The sequence below is a fragment of the Anser brachyrhynchus genome (genome assembly GCF_964034855.1).
Source record: "Anser brachyrhynchus genome assembly, chromosome: 6".
NCBI classification, from domain to species: Eukaryota; Metazoa; Chordata; class Aves; order Anseriformes; family Anatidae; genus Anser; species Anser brachyrhynchus.
The window spans coordinates 42,125,743-42,145,018 of NC_137700.1; the positions used below are offsets into that span (position 1 = coordinate 42,125,743).

General features: G+C 41.2%; 1 protein-coding gene across 5 annotated transcripts in view; it reads right to left on the bottom strand.

Annotated features, from left to right (window-relative positions):
- The window catches only part of LOC308196879 ((E2-independent) E3 ubiquitin-conjugating enzyme FATS), a 65,236-nt gene that overhangs the window by 26,277 nt on the left and 19,683 nt on the right, over positions 1–19,276 (bottom strand). For all 5 annotated transcript variants that reach the window (XR_013952452.1, XM_080596615.1, XM_080596618.1 and 2 more), the window contains exons 2-3: positions 6,860–6,948; positions 3,674–4,751 (exon numbers count right to left, since the gene is read on the bottom strand). Coding sequence is in view for 4 of the 5 variants with exons in the window: in XM_080596615.1 (XP_080452741.1) it covers positions 3,674–4,751; positions 6,860–6,948 (1,167 nt within the window). In the remaining variant the exon portion in view is untranslated. The remainder of the gene's footprint in view (positions 1–3,673; positions 4,752–6,859; positions 6,949–19,276) is intronic.

The following is a 19,276-nucleotide window of genomic DNA, read 5'->3' on the forward strand; positions in this document are numbered from 1 at the left end:
CCAATCAAGAGGTTAAAATGAAAGTAAATGTGCCCCTTTTCCTTCTCCTTGCTCCTTTTTAATAATTCAGTATAGCATCAAGTAGGTAATATATCATAAAAGATGGATAGAAAACTAGATATTCATGTGGAATATATTCTTCATGAAGGGTAGGTGAGAAATTAAGATTAAAAATGCTCCTGTCTTCAACAGAAACAAGACTAATCTTTTCATTTTTAACTTACCTTGTGTTTATGAGACATTAGCTACAGACAGTAAAGGAAATTGCTGCATTGACTTAAAAGCAGCGTTAGCAAGTTCTGACAGCTTGTTAGAAGCGGTGATTGAAGGCCAGGTGATCCACATCGACTGCCTGTGGCGAGGTCCTCAAGGAGCCTGGCCCAGGCTTATGTTCGGCTGTATCTCTCTGAGGGGGCTCCTGTGGTTCGCAATGGGGACATTTCTCATCAGTGGTCACACATGCTCCTTAAGTTGCCCACAAGATTTAGATGCTGACCACTCATTTAAAGTGAATGCAATTACCTCCTACATCTCTATGCCCTCCCGCAGCTGAAGACTGACTTCACACGCAACCTGGATTTTCCATGGCTTAGAGTCCAATTTCTTGCTGGCTAATGGAAGTGAAGCACCAAAAGCAGCGGAGCCAGTGGAAGGCACAGTCCGTAGTGATGAAGTCACAAGGTTATAATCCATCCTTGGGATGATATAACGCAAGGCATGGCTTTGAATGCTAACTAAGACTGAGAGTTTGGGATTTCTAGGTATAATTACCAACCATGAGCAGAGCCCAGCATTTACATTTCATAATATGCCTAAAATATCCTTCTGATGTGTGGTAAGATGTGGAAATATATACCTCTGGAGATTATCTGGCCCAACCTCCTGCTGAAAGAAGGGCCTTTGGTTAGGTTATCCAGGTCCATGTAAAGCCAAGTCTTGAACATTTGGATTTCAACATGAAATAGTATGAGTAATACTATAAGAAGAGTTGTCATTACTTTAGTGAAGTCACATGAAAAATTAGGAAAAGGCGCTCCAAAGAAACCATGACACAACCAGCCCCATAGGAAACAGCAAAGCTGGCCCCTGTGAAACAGAAGTATGGGGGTGCTCATTCCTCTTCAGGTACTAATAAGTCAGCCTATACATCCTGGAAACTGCATTTACAGATTTCATACAGAAAAGTCTATTTTTCTATTTTTTGGCCATGGTGATATTATTACCACTTGAATTTCTGCTGGCAGGAAGCTATTGCCTACAGCTGCAAACTAATATAAACTCAAACTTTCTGGGTCATCAGAAATGTGACGGACAAAGCTCTCTGCAGTTACTTCATCCATAAGATAATTACATTAAAGTATTAACATGGTGTCAAAAGTTGTTTGTTGCCTCTTCTTTGCTAGTTCTTCCTTCTTCTTAAACATTTAATTTCACAGACACTTAATTGCATAAACATATAACAGACCTTAACATGAATGGATTTGAACTAGTAAACGTTGGAGGAAAAAGTACCTAAAAAGTACCTGGGAGTCTGTAGTGGTATAAGACTTTGCTGATGGGGCAGTTGTCACTTTGCTGTGCTCGTAAAGCAGCATCATGCTATACAGGTCTTGCAATTTTGAGCTGTATACACAGAAATGCCAAAGCACAAAGCAGGAAAGTGAGTTTCCCATTATAGCTTTTATGCCTTTAGATAACTAAAACTAGTCTAGAAAAAAATAAAAATAAATAAAAATATATAAATAAAAAACAAATAAAAATCTGTAGGACCATACCAGATTTACAGCAGAAAGGAATATTGGATCTAACAGATCACTCTCTCACTTCATTGGTTTTTCAAACTAAGGAGAACTCAGTTTTTCATTTTCTCCCAGGTTAAAATTGTACCAAACGCCTTTCATTTTAATGTGCAGTGTGGATGTCTCATGAATTTAACTGGGTTTCTCGTGATCTGTCACATTTAATGGCTGACAGCTATGCAAGAGCTCATTACTTTGGGAATCCTGGTGAGAAAGGCTGTTCTTTTGAAGCATTATACTGGCTGTTTATACAAATTTCACACAGGAAAGTTGTAGTAAGCTGATAAACACCTTCTTATATACTACAAAAGGTCTGATCAAGAGAAGCATATATCTTTACATTCTGCATTATTGCTTACACAAATGGTGGAAGCAGTTAAGAAGGTAACACTTCCCATATTTATTTACACCTGTATTCTTGTGTACACAAATGGTGGAAGTCGTTTTTCAAAAACCAGAATTTCTCAGCCAGTTACCTCACTTATTTCCTTTTTTCAGTAAAACTGGTGAACCACGAGCAATCTTCTATTTCACTTTCTAGTTGCTTCTAGTAAAAGTGATCCTTTTACAGTGACCACTGTATAATCAAGCCCATGACAAATCTCAATGTTATTCTAATCCTTGTTTCTGTGATGCATCACGGGGAGACCTTGGGTGCTGCTGAACAAAGCCTTTAATACGTAGTACTACCTATGAAAATTTCAGAAGGGTGTAGTTACTTTAAATTAGGCTACTATGCAATGAAGTTTCTCGGTGGAAGACTCTGAACTTGCTGATAATTTTCTTTAGGGTTAAAACAGGAGGCCTCTGAATAAAGCAGCGTCTTCTCACTATTCGTTTCTTGATAATTGCAAGAGCAGCAAGTGCAGAAGTAACAGCAAGGTGAAAAGGAATTGCAGGGCCCAGGTTTTATACCTTGTTCCAGCCCATCAGACAGCGTGCAACTCCTCATCTTTCTCTTTTTTTCCGTTTATAAACTGGTAGGATGTGGGTACAAATGAAATTTAGGAGATAGCTTATGCTCACATACTGGCCCTTAGATGAAAAAGGATGTGTAAGTACAAGGTAATTGCAATTAATTGTAGCCCAAGGTCGCAGGATACACAGGGGGTAAGTTTCAACCTTAGTCCCTTGGTAAAAAGCAGACTCATTGACATTCTTCCCATCCACACACCCTTTCTGGTGAGTCAATAAACTCAGCTGTGGTTATTCAAGTGCACTGTAAAATAGCTGCTGCAGTCCAGTGCAGCAGAAGCTATACCACTCTGGGCACAAAGCAATCCCCACGGTATCTTTCCCTTTCCTGAGAGCAACATTGCGAAAAAAATTTTATGTTTGCAAAATGCTTGGAGATATATGGAACAAATGTGCTAAAGATTTGCAAAACATTTACCTGGAGCCATCACTTACAAACACCTAGGCTTATTACTATGGCCTTCTAAATAAAAAAAATCCAAAAGCAATATCATTTTTAGTTGTAAGGAGCACAAAACCAAGTTCAGTACAGCAACCGCATTCTTAATCTCACATCTTGAAATTCAGCCCTTCCAGAAAGACAATTATTTTCGGGGCTAAGCGCTTGCATATTGCTGAGAGAAAAATAAATAAATTACTCTTATAAATGGCTAAAATAGAGGTTTCATGCTGAAAACACAGGCAGAGTTTTCTCTATCATCTGGTGAACAGCATGCATCACTAGCATGGCAAATATATTCATAGTAGTCCTGGAACTGAAAATGTCTGGGCTGTGCTCTGACTCAGCATGCCTTTGCAGAAGCAGATTACTGTTATCTGCTCACGTAAAATCATTGTGGTGGGTCTGTTCCAGCCTGGACCTCTGCTCCACCGGACTGAGGCTTATGGAAATTACTTACCTGCCTCATCACTTGAATTAGGAAGATGGAAAGAAAATGTAGTGTGATAGCTGCCAGACTGCTTATCGTCATGTTGCTTTGTTGTTATGGTATTAGGTCCTTTGGGTATATCAAACTCTCGAAATCCAGAGGCACAGACACTTTTCAAAGGGTATTTAGTACCCAAATAGCCTTCATTTGTTGTCTGTTTATTAATTACATTATTTTCTGTTAAACCTGCACTCAAGTTTGTTCTGAGTGGAGTCTTGTTTTCTCTTAGGAGCTTTGTGTGAAGTATCTCCTCTGTTGGTTCTCCATTAGCTATGCCATCTACTCCATCTGCTGTTAATCTAGACGAACTACAGTTTATACTGAAGGACAATGTCGACCTATGCATTTTTTGGCATTTAATTCGAGGCTGGACAAGGCACATGTTGAGTGACTTGTCTACGTAATAGATAGTATTTGGACACTGCTGAGAAACCTGAAGGTGGGCAGATGAGATGAACGAAGGCAGTACTTTCTCTCTCCCATCGCTGCTTTGAAGACCCACACCCTTCTCCTTGTTTCTGTGGCTGGAAAACCTCTCACGCAGCTCTTCACCTGATTTTGAGCAACATTCAGAAGCCTTTGATGGAGTGACATTTTGGTTTGCTTGGCCAGGTGGAGGCCAGTGGGGGGGGTCAACAGGGACCTTGCTCAACGTGGGGGACACAGCATGGGGCTCTGGCACGGCCCTGGATCTCCACGCTGGGTCACTGGAGCCCGCAGTGACACGTCTGGCTGTAATAGTTATGGAGGCAAACCCTTTCCACCGGTTCTGACGTTGTTTTTCATTTGTGGTGGGAGAGTCCAGCGAAGAGCTGGTGTCATCTAAGGATGCCTGAATTTCTAATCTGCTGGGAAGTACCATAAAGGCACTGTTAACGTTGACTGAACCATGGTTAGCCAAAGATTGCTTCAGGTGATAAGCACTGGGCTGTGGGATCGCAGACTGCATCAGCAAAGAAGACCAATTTTCTTTTGATTTATTCTCATCAATCATCTGTGAAATGACTATTGATGAAATCAGTTTTGTACTTGTTGATGACAGAGATTCCTGCAAATGAGAAGATCCAAATTATCAAAATATGCCATCATAATATATCTAAACTATTTCTCATCTACCATATATTACCATTGTTCAAAATATCTTGTTAACTTTGTATTCGTATTAGGTTTTCTCTCCCCTCATTTTAAAATACACACTCTTGAAATCAGCTCTGCATTGTCTGGGAGGTTTCACTGAAAAACTCATCCAACGTAAAAAAAAATATATATATACATATTTGTGAATTAAAAAGGCCCATGCGTGTCATCATGTGCTGGAGAGAGCACATGGGCATCGGGGTCATGGCTGCTCTACAACCTCACCAGTTAAGAGCATGGAAAAGCTTCTCCTTGGTCCCTTCACAAAAGTGATATAATTTCCTACAAGGGCTACAAGTACTATTTTAATTCACCAGTTCCTTCTTGCCTGTCATTACTTATTGGCACCTATTAACTGTAAAACCACATATGTCCAAGTTTGACTGACAGTGGCCCAAGTCCATGTGTCTGACCATGACAGTAAACATCTTGATAGACCATACATTACTTCACTTGATGTGACAAAAGGGATGCTTGTATGTTAAAGATATCCAACAGAGAGTAAACCTGAGCTTAAAATCTCCTGACATTATCATCCACAAAGTTGGTCATATAGGTCACATGCAATAAAAGCAACTCTTCGGTGCTGTAAATTGGCTAATTAGATTGCTCCTGACCCACGCTCCTAGATCTCCTGATCCTGACAGAAAATAAATAAATAAATAAAAATAAATAAAAATAAATAAAATAAAATAACATAAAATAACATAAAATAACATAAAATAAAATAAAATAAAATAAAATAAAATAAAATAAAATAAAATAAAATAAAATAAAATAAAATAAAATAAAATAAATAAAATAAAACCACCACTGAATTGTCATTCAAAATCTGAGGATTTGCTCCATGATGAAAGCTCACTCAAGTTCGTTCAGGGTTTAGGTGCCATTTGCTAGCCTGGACTGCTGCTGCTTATTGTGCATTCATCTCAGATCATATCTGAGCACCTACATCATCTGCTAATCAATGCCAGTGCTTAATAAGTATTTCACCCTGCACTGAAGCCCAAGAGGAAAACCATTTCTGAGCTCCTGTCCCCCATGCATGGAAATAACACAGAATAATGTCTCCTTTGTAGCTCTTGGGAAGGCTGATTTGGGAACCCTAATATGTAGAGTTAGATTAAGAGTTTATTAACGAGGTGAAACGTCAGGTAAATTTTATCAACTCTTTAAACCAGCTGCCTGTGGTTTTGACAATTCAATAATTTCACAGCCCTAGGGAAAGCATTTTCTTCCTTCTTTGTTTCTTTCATGGCTTGTAACAACATTTGCCTTATATTTTCAGCACTGCATTTACTTCTACCTACAGGTTTAAGATCTTTGCATAGCTTCCAAAGTTCTTGACTTCCCTGAGATTTTTACAGGTCACGGAAGGAGACTGTTCCTTGAAATACTTTATTCTGTGGATGCAACTCTTGCTGCAGTAGTTGATTTGACTTTTTTTTTCTTTTGTTAAGGGCTGTACAGTTGGAAACTTCTTGCAAAAGTCCAAAGGCATGTCAAAAATGTTCTCTATTAGCTTCAAATTCAAATATTAGATAACTCACTTCTGCTTGAGTATACATCCTATTCCCTCCTCCCAACCTTTGGCAAAGAAATGAATCTTTAAGGTTTGACCAGCTGTCCTATGCTCACTGGGAGTTTTCAAGCCTCACTGCATCTTGTGAAAAAAATATGCACTAACACCGAGTAATTGTGGTGAACTGAAAACCCCAGGCTTTATCTAGAGAACATCTGAGACAGAGTGTACTGATACTTGGGATACCACTTAATTTAGTCTCCTGAGAGGTTTTTAACAACCTTTTTCCCCCCACAAAACAAGCATCTGTTTTCCTCTCCAAGAGCACACAGAACTGCAGCCTCCTAGACATCATTTTATTTGGTTTTTTTTGGCTCCCTAAGCTGAGCCCAGTTAAACAAAACCAAGTCCAAACACACTGCTCAGCCACCAGTGACTGTTTTTAAACCCAAATGCATTCTGCTGACTGTTATCTACCCATTACTTATTTATCATACCTCCACGGAGCTTGATTTTCTCTCCGCAGCACTCTCCTGCTGGAGGCCCGTGCATGTCCTGTTACTGCCCCACTGTTTTTGTGCTGCTCCTGGGAAACAAATGCAGGGAAAGAAACGTTATCATCAGCGTCCTGGAGGAGATGAGTGATAAAGTGTGGTTTCAAACCAAGCACAGGCAGGAGGGAAAAAGCTCTGGTAAGTGATCCGATTGCCCTGGGAGCTGGTTACAGGGGCGATTGCATTTCTCCTCCTTCCCAGGAGAGGAGCTTGAAACACTGCTGGGATCCTGTTGTGAAGAGGTGTTTGGGGACAGTCTCGCAATCTGTTCAGGGCTGATCACAGCTTGAATCTCTCTGCTGCTGGTTTACCTGGCTTTAGGCATGTGTCCGGAGTAATTAGGGGAGATGCAAAACAAGGGCTTCAACACATTTCGCTTTTGCCTGGTTTGCGGAACCCAAGAGCACAAATGAGCACATTAATGAACTGGATGCTATGAGATCCGTTTCATTTGGACTAAGTCACATTTAAACAACTATAGTAATTTTCAGTCATATTCACAAGCTACATGATAACGTCTCCAGTTTAGTGATACCTCTTACATCATTACACCAACCTCTAACTTTGTGATCAGCTTTTGTTTCCTGTGAGGGCTAGCTCTGCTACAGCCTTTTACAAAGAACTAATTGTCATATAACAGAGAGTCTAGGACACTGTAACGATGTATTACGTTTGCTGTCAGTACTTATGCCAGAAATTGTTACTTTCTATTTGGTAAATTCTCTATTTGGATGGAAATCTCCTGACATTACTGGCTATTTCTTTATATCAACAAGTCACGCTACTGGTAAGATTTTATTTGTCTTTTTCTTTAACGTAGTCTGTCTGCCACAAAGGTTGATTTTTTTTAGCAAGCAGAATTTTTCAGTTTATATGTAACAATACATTAACAAATAAATATAAATCAGTACCCTTTTAAAAAGTGCCCATTAAACCACACCCACCACAGCAGGTTTTATGCGTAACTTTCTGTACAGCTAAGGAGTAGAAGCGAAAGAGGGGGAAGGTGTCAGGTCTATCCCACACCAACTGATTTCCTTGAGTCCCACCATGAGACAGCAATCACAAAACACTAACAGGTTGATGAACTTCCTGCTTTAATAAAGTACACTTTAATACTTTGCTGGCACAGCTCTGAGGCACCAGTGCCACTGTGTACATACATAGCTGGTATGAAAAAAAAAAAAAACAAACAAAAAAACAACAGAGGTTTGCTCTTGTCATTGAGCAAAAGAAGGTCCTAAGCAATGGAGAAAACATCTGGACTCGTTAGCCACAGTATGGGGAAAAAAAGACTCCAGGACATAGCTGGAATGGAAGGGCTGCTGTACGTTTTTTTGGCAAAGAAATAACACGTAATCGAAATCAGTGAAAATGCAGTGAACCTGACCTAGCACTGGATCACGGTACCTGCTGGTACAAATCATGGGTGAGATGCCCTTGGAGCCTGCTCCCCATTGTTGTGATGCATGGCAAAAAGGAGGTGCTGCTCCTTCAGGGAAGGACCAGAAAGACGGGTCCTGAAGGGACAAAGTCCACCCATGTCCACAAGGAGCAGAGAGTGGTAACTGCTGGGTGGGCTCCACGGAAAGGCATTGTCAGCATGTCAGGGTCCTGCTGAATTACACATGAATACTTTTGCAATGAAAACCTGCCACATATGGTGTCTTTCCTACTTTTTTTTAAACAACTAAATAGGAAATAACTTGCAGAGAAGGATAAAGAAGAAATCGTTGGATTGAGTTAAGGCAAGACCTCAAGAAATCCAGAGGTTTCACAAACAAAGCGGATGTAATTAAGGCAACATCTTTGCTATCAACATTTTCCTCAAATAGTTTACAGTAAGAAAACCACAGTTGTCTCAGGTCAAACAGAGAAGCTACAACAGGAGAACATCAACTTGCGAATGTCAAGAAGCGTGCAAAGAAATCCAAAATTCTGGCTTGAGATAAATCAGACCTAGAAAGATGTTTTGCCAGATGGTCTTTCATGAGTTTCATTCAAATGCATTTTCAGCACAAGAGAAATTACTGAATACCACAGGGTCAAGCAAGAACAAGTTGTCAAAGTCCACAGAGTAAATTATGTATAATCTGTAAATTATTCTTAAAAATGTAACCTCCTGTGATAGCGATCGGTAAGACCTTCCGATTTCACATAGACCTTTTGAAGCAGCTCAGTTAATTCTTAATCATTTAACCTTAAAAACTAGCTGTTTCTGGAGCAGGAGATATAGGAAGAAGTGAGGTGGGAAGAGAAGGAAATATGTATTTTCTTTGCTAAATCATCCAGAGAGGAGTTTTGCATTGTATTTTGTATCCTATCCTGTTCAACAACATTCTCATGTTACTATGGGAATCCTATTGTTGAAAAACACTCAAACCTTTGGCAAGTCGTTTAATCTGGTTGCTGAAATAGATTAAATGACAGTGGTGGCAAAAGCTCCGGTAACTTCCCCATTATTAAGTATAATCTTGGAAGCTTCAGATTTGTTAATTAATGTCATTGGAACAAGCAAAAATCCTTGAAAAAAGAGCTTGAATCTTTGGAATGAAGACTCTTCAGAGAGCACAAGGGTTTAGCTGAGATGTGTCCTACGCAGAGTTTTCATGCAGATTCTCATTGCTGACAAAACACACAGCACTGTAACTCTTGTTACACAATGAAACGCAAAGTTCAGACTTTCCTTGGTGAAAAAGCTTGAAAGAAATGGCATTTCAAGTGCTTTCTGTCTCTGTGGGGAGAACGAGAAACTTATTTCTCACCGAGTTAAATCCTGAGGATTTGCTTAACCTCCCCAGCCCTTCCCTTCCCACCGCGACCCACCTCTCCAGCTAATGAACCGGAGATGCGGTGAGGAACGGAGGAGCAGTTCCTGGCACATGAACTTTGCCCTATTGCATCTTCACTCCCTTTACCACCGCCGCCCCCCGCCCCCCGTACTGTTTGTTGAACCAAATGATACGCTCCTTGGCAAGGCATCTGGACATCCGGCTACAGACCAGGGTTTTCCTAATTACAGAGTGCAGCTGGAACCGATTCTCCCAGTCTCGAGTGCCTGGATGTCTGCCTCAGGCCAACTGGCAGCCGGCTCAGATAATGATTCAGAAAAGATGTACTCAGAACTCAGCTTGCTGAAGCACAGATAAATTGCAAAGGTGAGGGTGCTGGTGAAAAATAGTGTACCGTGAGTATTTGGCATGCACGGGGACAGCCTGGTTTGTAGCCAGCCAAGGTTTTGTACAGCACTCAAGACTCGCATGCAAACAAGCTGTGGATAACTATTGTACCAGTGTTTCAGGTCCTTGCTGGAAGCATGCAGACTGGGGTGGCCTTTGGTGACAGCCAAAGTGACACCAGGCAGAGCTGGAATGACTTTAGAGCACTTGCCCTGGCCTCCTCTCCAGTTTTTGTCATGAAAGTTGCATGTTTCATTCATTTACTATTCATATGCTGACAAATTTCAAACGCATGTCAGCGCTTCTGATCTCTTCTGTTCTGCTCAAAGCCCCATGCTGACCACATCTGACATCCCCTCTGAGCCGCCAGCATCACCTCAGAATGAACTCCTGGAGCCTCCAGCACTTCCCTCAAAACACTGCAAAACAGCATTGCAGAACATACACACCGGTATGAGAAGGGGAGAACTTCTCCATTTCACTAAAAAATGACCTTTTTTGTTGATCCTTAGCCCATCACCTAGAAGACCTCCAAAGAGAGTTGGACTCTCTCCCAGGTCAATGACTGCTGGGGTCACTTCGGTCCCCGAACCAGTGCCATCAGTGCCCAAAACCACACAAATTTCCCCCTCAGGGCCTAGGAGCTAGAGGACATTGATGGCTTGGCTTAGGCACAGGCCCAAGAGCAATCACTCAATTAACACAATGTCTTTGGCATAGCTTAAAATGTTTTTCAAGCCTATTTCTCTTGTTATGCATTATTCCTATTTTAAGTTATCTGCACCTAAACCATACTATTAAAACCAACTTGGAGGGATTCATTTATACTTAACTCTGTTTAAAACATCGTATTTGTTTAAATTTTCTTGCGACTTATTTAATTCAAATACCTGTGGAAGTCTTGAGGAACAGAGTGTCATCGTTAAAGATTCACTGCTTTCCCTCTCTGTAAGGGCTGGAAGAGATCATAATTCACTTTTGGAAATCTGAAGTGAGTCATCCCAAAAAACCATCCAGACATTACAGATATGCCTAAGATGAAAGCCAAGTCAGAATAAACACCAGAACCAAATCCGCTTCTCCTGGTCTTCTTCATGTGTCATAAAGAAACAATACCATAAAACTGCAGAGAGTACTGTCAACTCTAAAATAAATCTGAAAAACCAAGCTAAAGTTCACATGCACAGTACTAAAAGTAGAGAGACAAGTGCTGAAAATCCCTCATTGTGCTTAAGTTCCTGCTGATATTAAATTTATTTATAGGGGATCTGCTGGAGAATGTTGGGTTTGCTTGTTAGTGGAGAGAGTGATGCACCTCCAGAAGGCCCTGGAGCAGGCACAGTCTTACCCTCCTTCAGGGATCCAAAGCCTTCAGAAGTGATCTCAAGCCCAAGAAGGATGTGATGTGTCACACTGACGGTGGTCTGATGGCAGCATCCCAGTGAAGGTGGGGCACAGGCATGGGCAGGCAGGAAGGCGACCCCACAGCCACACACGGATTTTACTTTCCTTATGCTCTCATAAAAATACACCTGATTTTCATCTCCACGGGATTTGACATTCAGCTACCTTCGTGTAAGAGCAGACAGCATTTTTTTCTAAGTTAAGATACTTAAGGAGCACACGTTGTCATCCTGATAGCTCAAACGCAGCTAGAAACCACACTGTACTTACCCATCAAGAGAGGATGGCAGAGGGAGAGTACATCAGTCCTGTTACAGCATTTTTGCTGCACCTCTTGTTACAAGTACCAGGCACCTACTTACAATGGGGGTCAAATGCAATATAGATTTAAAGGGAGAGAAAGCAGCTGCCAGCTCTTTTCTTGAAATCTTTCTTGCGGTGAAAAAAGCCAAACCCAATATAAACAAGTACCTTGCCACAAAAGAAAGTGTGCTTGAACACAGTTGTACAAAGATAACAGTATTTTAAGGCAGCTTTGCTGAGAAGATTTTCAAATCAGGCTAAGCAACGCAGCCTGAAATCATTTCAGTGTGAACAGGATTCATTATGTAAATAAAATAGAAAAATATTTTTTTAAGATGTCAGGATGGATTTTCTTCTATTACAAGCAACATCGTGAGATTTGTTAACTGAATTATCTCTCCCTGCTTGCACACCTTGAAGCTGTAGCTGACTGCCTGCAGAGATGATTACAGGATCCGCCACGGAACGGACAAATGAGTTCTGGTCTGCTATCAGAAAGCCAGAAGTCGTAAATCTCTCATTATCCATGCCATTAGAAGCAAGGTGCTCATCAGGGGGCTAGAAAGAGCACAGGAATTATACCTTGAAACCTATGCATAAGAGAAAAATATTGTGTTTTCATTACACATTTCTATTACTCTTTATCTTCACTTAATAAAGTGGGGAATCTTCCCCAGCACATCTGTCACACAAAACCACACACACAGAGTTAACTAAGAATATTCTTATTTTTTCCTTTTCACCTTTCTCCTCCACAAGTTTTGTTTCATTTTGTATTTATTTGTTGGGGTTTGGGGTTTGTTTTTGCTCATTTGCTTGTTTAAATTTTCAGCGGTATGGGGAGGAACACATTCCTAGGTTTCTCTAGGCAGCATAAGCTTATGCTAACAAATCTCGGTTCCTGGACGCAGCAACTAACTCAGCAAACCTGCCGAAGCCCAGCTGTGTGAACATAACTCAGGCCAGAGACTCAAATGGAAGTACACAGAAAGATTTAAGCTGACATAGATTTGATTTCCTTAGTTTAAATAACACGGCGCTGGAGCTCCCTTCTGGAGGCACTTCCGAGATTTTTTATAAAATACGGTGGGAATAGAATGGGGAGGCTCAAAGACAGGTTATTAGAGGGTATGGTATCTAAGGCATGGAGAATTGGGTTGAATCAGGAGGGATACTATCATGCAACAGTAAAACCATTTATTTCATAATTTTTCTTCAGTCCTTTTGTTGTAGAAATGGAAGAGATGCCCTAAGTATCGCAGGTTCCTATTCCTACAGGAGCAGAAGGAAGAAGCTGGGACAAGGAGTGAGCCGCTGAGCTCCCCGGTGCTGATGAGCCAAGCAAGGGAGGTCTTGAAGCTCCGTGGCTTCCCCACTCTAATGACAGGTGGACCAATCTCTCTGCACTGCAAAAAGAAAAGCAGTATTGTCCATATATTTCACCGGGGTTGTGGGAGGTGGGTACTCTGTGCAGCTTGGACACATTTTCCTAAGAGGATTTTGCAAAGCAGTGGGAGATCGGGCATAAGCAGCAATAAATAAACAAACAAACAAACAAATAAATAATAAATAAAATTCTCTTTGGAGAAGAAGACCCCCCTGTATGTAATCCTGCCAAGTTTATGAGGTGCTCCGTCCCCAAAATGAGGTAAGGGGCATGAACGAGGACTGGCTTCAGTGCAAGGGAGACGACACCTGTGGCTTGTTCCTGTCTGGTGGCTCCCTCTCCTCTAAGACAAGTCCTCCTGCAGGGCCTCAGCAGCTCTGGAAGCAGCACCAGCAGAGGAATCATCTTGGGTGGCCGGGCGGGCATCGTCCTATATGAGTGGAAACCAAATGGAGATGGGCTCCGTTGGGCTGATGGGCTCTGAAAGTCGCTCACCACCATGGCCCAGGATGCCAGAGGGAAGAAAAAACAGAACAGGGTGGCTGCTGAAGTTTGCCTTTTTGTGCTAGACATGTGTTACGCTGACTTTTAGGGTAGACAGTCTTGAATTAAACATTGAATATGAGCACTAGAAGTGCCAGAAGTTTACACAGAAAAGAACATAGACAGCAGACAGAGACAAAAGGAGGAGAGTTCAAACCTCATTAAAATTTAAAATTTTCAGGTTCCACTTATCTCTGTAATTTAAAGGCATTCTGAACACCACTCCTAGTTCAGAACCTTGCACTGAGATTCATTAGTATCTATGGTACCATTATTTGGCTTGTGTCAAAACAAAGATGCAAGTAATGGAAACATTTCATACATAAAGAGCTACTGGAAGTGGTGCTCTACCACCCCTGAAGTCTCCTTCACAGCATTTTATTAACGCATCCGCATTTTAGTGACCACGTCCTTTTCTGAAAGCACGAGAATGTTTAAGACAGACAAAAAAAATCTTCAGTGACTGTAAACATGACAAATGTTGTGCATAAGCAAACAAAGAAAAAGCAGTGCTGCAGCCAAAAAGTATTTATGAAGAGTTATTTTAGCGTTGCTACGTGTATTCATGTAAAGGCCATAACATACACAAAATTTAATGGTACAAATGAGTTTTGTAAATAAAAATTCTACCAGTGTTACTCAGAACCGGTAGCAATTACAAAATGTGTGCATTTGTCTAACGCTGCTCATGTATAATAGGAGCTCGAGGTAATTCAATATTTCTTACTTTTCATCTGCTTTTGTGAGAGCATAACTTTAAGACAAGAAACAGTAAAAAGGATAAGAGAAAACCTGTGCACTGTCGGCTATGCATGCATTTTGTGACTCAATATATATCCTGCTGCGGGGATTTTGTTTTATTGATTTTTTTTTTCCTGTTAATACTCTTAATACAGTGGTAGCTTCAGGAACTGGTAGATGCTGTGGGTACAGATGCTTTTGTCAAGACATCAAGAGTAGGGATTCCAAAACACATTTATGTTAGTCCAATTTTGTTTCCAAAGCACAAAAAAAAAAAAAAAAAAGGATGTTCACATGAGCCAAATTTGACACTAAACAATTTGTACAACAGAACTAAACTCAGTGCAGCACCAGTCGTGCCAGATTTAATATAGACCTTTCATGTTACTTTTGTATAATGGAAGCATTCAGTTTTCTATAACACTTGGGATAGTATTTATTTCTGAAAAGTTGTTCACAGTAACTGCTGTGATTACAGACATCAGAAGCTGCTTGATAACAGTGGATGCAGTAGGCTAGAAGCAAAAGAAAAAATCAGTGTTCACAGGGTAAGAACACAATTGCCAGGATTTAAATAAGTACAAAGCCTAAAAAGTTAGAGTTCCAAGTCTCTAGATCTATGACGAAGCAAAAAGAAGCCTTTTATTTTACAAGAAGACTACAGAGCTCCCACTGATTGCAGTCACCGCTGACTTGCCTCAACTCTAAATCTAACCACCCTTCATGCAGGTGAACTTAGTAATTATTCTACCACGTAAAACTTTCCAGTTGGTGAGATAATACCTACGCTTGCCTTTTGAAGGGAAGATAAAACAAATCTCTGTTTATGGTGTGTTTTTAACACACAGCCGTGCTTTGTCTGATGTTGAAAATCAGCCTTTCCGAGTTCCACTGCAACAGGTTTGGAAACACAGATCCTTCTAGAGATTGAAACAGAAACGCAGCAGTAGGAACACAAAAGAGGACATAGGAGATTTTCTTTTTATCGCTAGGTTCAATGGTTCAACATAACCGATAACTGGTAATTGCCTTTTTTTTTTTTTTTTTTTAAATCACAGACAACTCAGAAATGAAGGGTGCAGAAAAGCTCAGAATTGATGATTAGATGTAAAAACCCTCAGAACCTTAACTTTTGGCAGGGAATGATACTAAGAGTTTGCAGGCTGTCTTCTGGCCGTGGATGTCACCCGAATGAGAGCAAGTGGGGCTGGGCGTCACCAGCACCCACTGACCCCCGCCCGAGCAGCCTGGGCAGACCCAGCAGCCACGGCTGCTTTTGCAGGGAAGCAAAAACCTGCTGCCTAGCAACAACCCCAAACTCCTGATTTTTCCTATCTGCCATTCCTTGTGCTCAACTAAAAGTTCCAGCCCCAAATTATTATATCAGAGCTGCAACAGATGGGTAAGAAAATGCATTTTCCTTTATTCGCTGCAAGGCTTCCCTGCTCTAGGGTGATGCATTCATAACACACACACTCAGTCCTCCATACCTTGTGATACGAGGCCAATCTGGAAAACACTTCAAAATGTGAGTAGTCATATTCACAGCAGTTGTCCCGCAGGAGCTACTCCTATGAGTAAAGTCTTTCCCATACCTATAGCCACACAAACACCTGGATAGCAAGGCACAGCTATGCTTGCAAGAAAGTTGTTCCTGCGTTATACAAGTCCTGAATTTTTTCTTAATTATTTACTGCAGGTGAATCAATTAAAAAGGAAAATAAAACAAAGCAAAACCAACCAACAAACAAACAAAACCCTTTTGGATTGTGCTCTCTACTTGGATCCAGTCTTTAGCCAGATTTCCAGAAGGAACTTAATTTGTGTTCGATCCTTCTGTCTGTCTGACATGGGGCTTTGGAGCTCATGGGCAGTTTTAACCAATGTAATAGAAAGGTCAATGGCTCATCTCCAACATGCTTCCTGCAAATAAATAAATAAATAAAATGGTTTTATAGAAAAGAGAGGCCGCCACAGAGAGGAGATCATTCGGTCTCCTTTGCATGACCTGCAGCTGACTGGCGAACACACCAGCCAGCCAGGACATCCACAGTGCCACAGGGGTCACAGCTCTTTGTCAGGAGCAGCAAGGAGGCACTGGGGATGGATAAAATGGGATGGGTGAGGAGATGCAGAGGGGAGAGAGCAGCAGCAGGGTGAGACTCGGGGTACTGACTCATGGGCTTCATCAGCTTTGCTGCTCACATACCCACCTCTTTCTTGATAGCCTCTATTTTCAATTTCATCTCCTTGTTTTCATTCTCTAAAAAAAAAAATAATATAGAAACCTCATGCTAAGATTATGGAAACCGAGAGGCTTTTCAAAGCCATAAAGGAAAGTTAAGTGCTGAAAGCTGACCTAATGATGCCATAACTGCTTGACCTCAGTACTGCTGTGCCTTAGACATAATCACATACAGCTGTCCTGTTTAAAGTCACATAGCAAATCATAACTGGAGTAGTCACCTTCCTAATTTGCCTGCTATGATAGTCATGGCATTGGAAATCCAAATTTTACAACAGAGAATACCTGGAATAATGTGGTGTGCAGTAATAACTGAACAGCTTACGTTGGTATAACAAACTGCTGAAGCAACTATCTATCGAAGGCAAAATTAAGTCGTTATGGATGATTACCACCACCACTTTGTTTGTCCTACAGTTTTTCTGTTCAGCAACGATCTCTGATCCAGAGCCAGTGCATAAGCCATTAAATAATTTAGCAGCACTCTGCATCCAGCACGGCTCCCCAGCCAAATTCTGGCCCCTCTCAATTCCAGTATTCCTGCTGGGTGCTCTGGGATGACAGTTGATCCTAAGGGTCTCCTCAAATCCACTACTTAGAGGAGACAGACTTTGCTGCATGTGCTTTCAAAAACCTCTTGGTCATCAACAATATTCTCTCCAACATTAACCATTAAATTCTCCTGCTAGAAGCTGCAGAATGACCCACAGGACATAAATTGCGTTTTGGGGCTTAGCAAGGAGCACGCTAAGCGCTCACCACCCCGTGCAGGACGCACCTGCTGCTCAGCGCGGTGCTCAGGTGCGATGGCTCTCACATAGCAGGTGGTGATCTGCCTAAAGCCAAGAGCAACGACCTTTGTGCACTGGGGGAGATTCATCCTCACACGGAGAGCCAACGCAAGCCTGTATGCCTTGGCAATGGAAAGAGTGGGGTGGAATCTTCTATTGGGAAAGTTTCAGCTGGAAATTTTGGTTAGACGTCAGACTGCGCAGCCTATCTATTGCCATGGTCCTCATGCAAAATGTATTTCAGGGTGTCCATGCTCTGTTTTGGGCTGGCTCCCAGCTGAACTCTTTCACGATGCAGCATGACTCTCCCCCTCCTTGCCCCCTCTAAACCTAGCAAAAGTGCCAAAGAAAAAACTCCCGTGAAACAGCCTGTATTTTTATGGATTAGGTTGCAATGATTTACATGAACTTCTTGCAATGGACTTGCACATGCATTGTGCCAGTGGGTTACTCACTGCCAGTCACATTAGCTGACTCGGTTACTACGTGTATCTGCAAACCCCAATGCCAAGTTGCACCTGGTTTCTGAATCCTTGCGAAAATACCCTTCCCACCCCTCCACGCACTGCACCCAGACACTACAAACCCACTGCAGGTAGCTGTGAGAGTCCAGCGAAATACTTCAGTTTTAGCCAGAACATGCTATCCCTCCTTCCAGAAACCGAGATTTCACTTCTCCAAGTAGCATGTAATGGCTTTTCCCCTTTCTCACAGCACAACTACATCATCGTAATTTTTTTGAGGCCAATAAGCTCAGGTAGATGTCTTTATTGGATTACTGGATGTAACTTCCATTGCCTTTAAATGATTTTCTAGGGCAGGGGGTAGCTTCAGCGATTATTCAGCTGTTCAGATCTGACATTTTTCCATTTCTACTCAAAAAAAAAAAAAAAGTTATCTTGGTGAGTTGTTAGCCAAGAGGAAAAATGAAGAACAGCTTGGCTCTTGCTGGGGCACACATAAAAGTGTTCTGAGAGCACCCTGAGAGCTGTCCCACCATGAGAATGTGAACAGGGTCACAAGGCAGCAGCATTTTGTTTTAAACCATGTACATCTATTCTCCTGCTGGAGCTTAGAAATCTTGTGTGTTGTTCCCCATGATACATTCATGAAATTTACTTTGTGAGAGTGATAAACAGATGTGTATACACAGGTATTGATTCTATTGAGTATTGCATTGCTCAGGGAAATTGGGAGCAAAAGGCCAATTTTTACAACTGAAGTATTTACTGGAAATTAAAATCCTACCAACTGAAGCCAGCTTCAGAGGAACACTGCAAAATTCGTGTGCTGCTGTAACCACTCAAAACACTAAGGTCAAATAATGGCAAGAAAGAAAAAATTCAGGACTATTGTTTTATACACCACTTAATATATTCTGTTAATTGCAATCCTACAGCACGTGCTGATGTTACACATGGACACACTGCAGAGACACCTGGAGTAGCAGACAACGGCATGATGGAGCTTATGCTCATTTGGGTTAAACATCTTGTCCTCTGAAACAAATCAAATCACAGACTTTCAGGATATTGCCCTTCTTTTAAAGAATGAAATAAAAAAAAAAAAGACACCAATAAATGAATAAATATACTATTTGGATAATTAATGGGGTAAAAGTGATCTACCATGTAAACAAACATTTCAGCAGGTGATTTATGTTATTTTAAATAAAAGGGCAAAGATGTTGCTCATACTCTAGACTGAAAGCATTATTCTGGAAGGTCAGTCTAGTCTATGTCACTTTGATTTAGTACTGTCTTATTA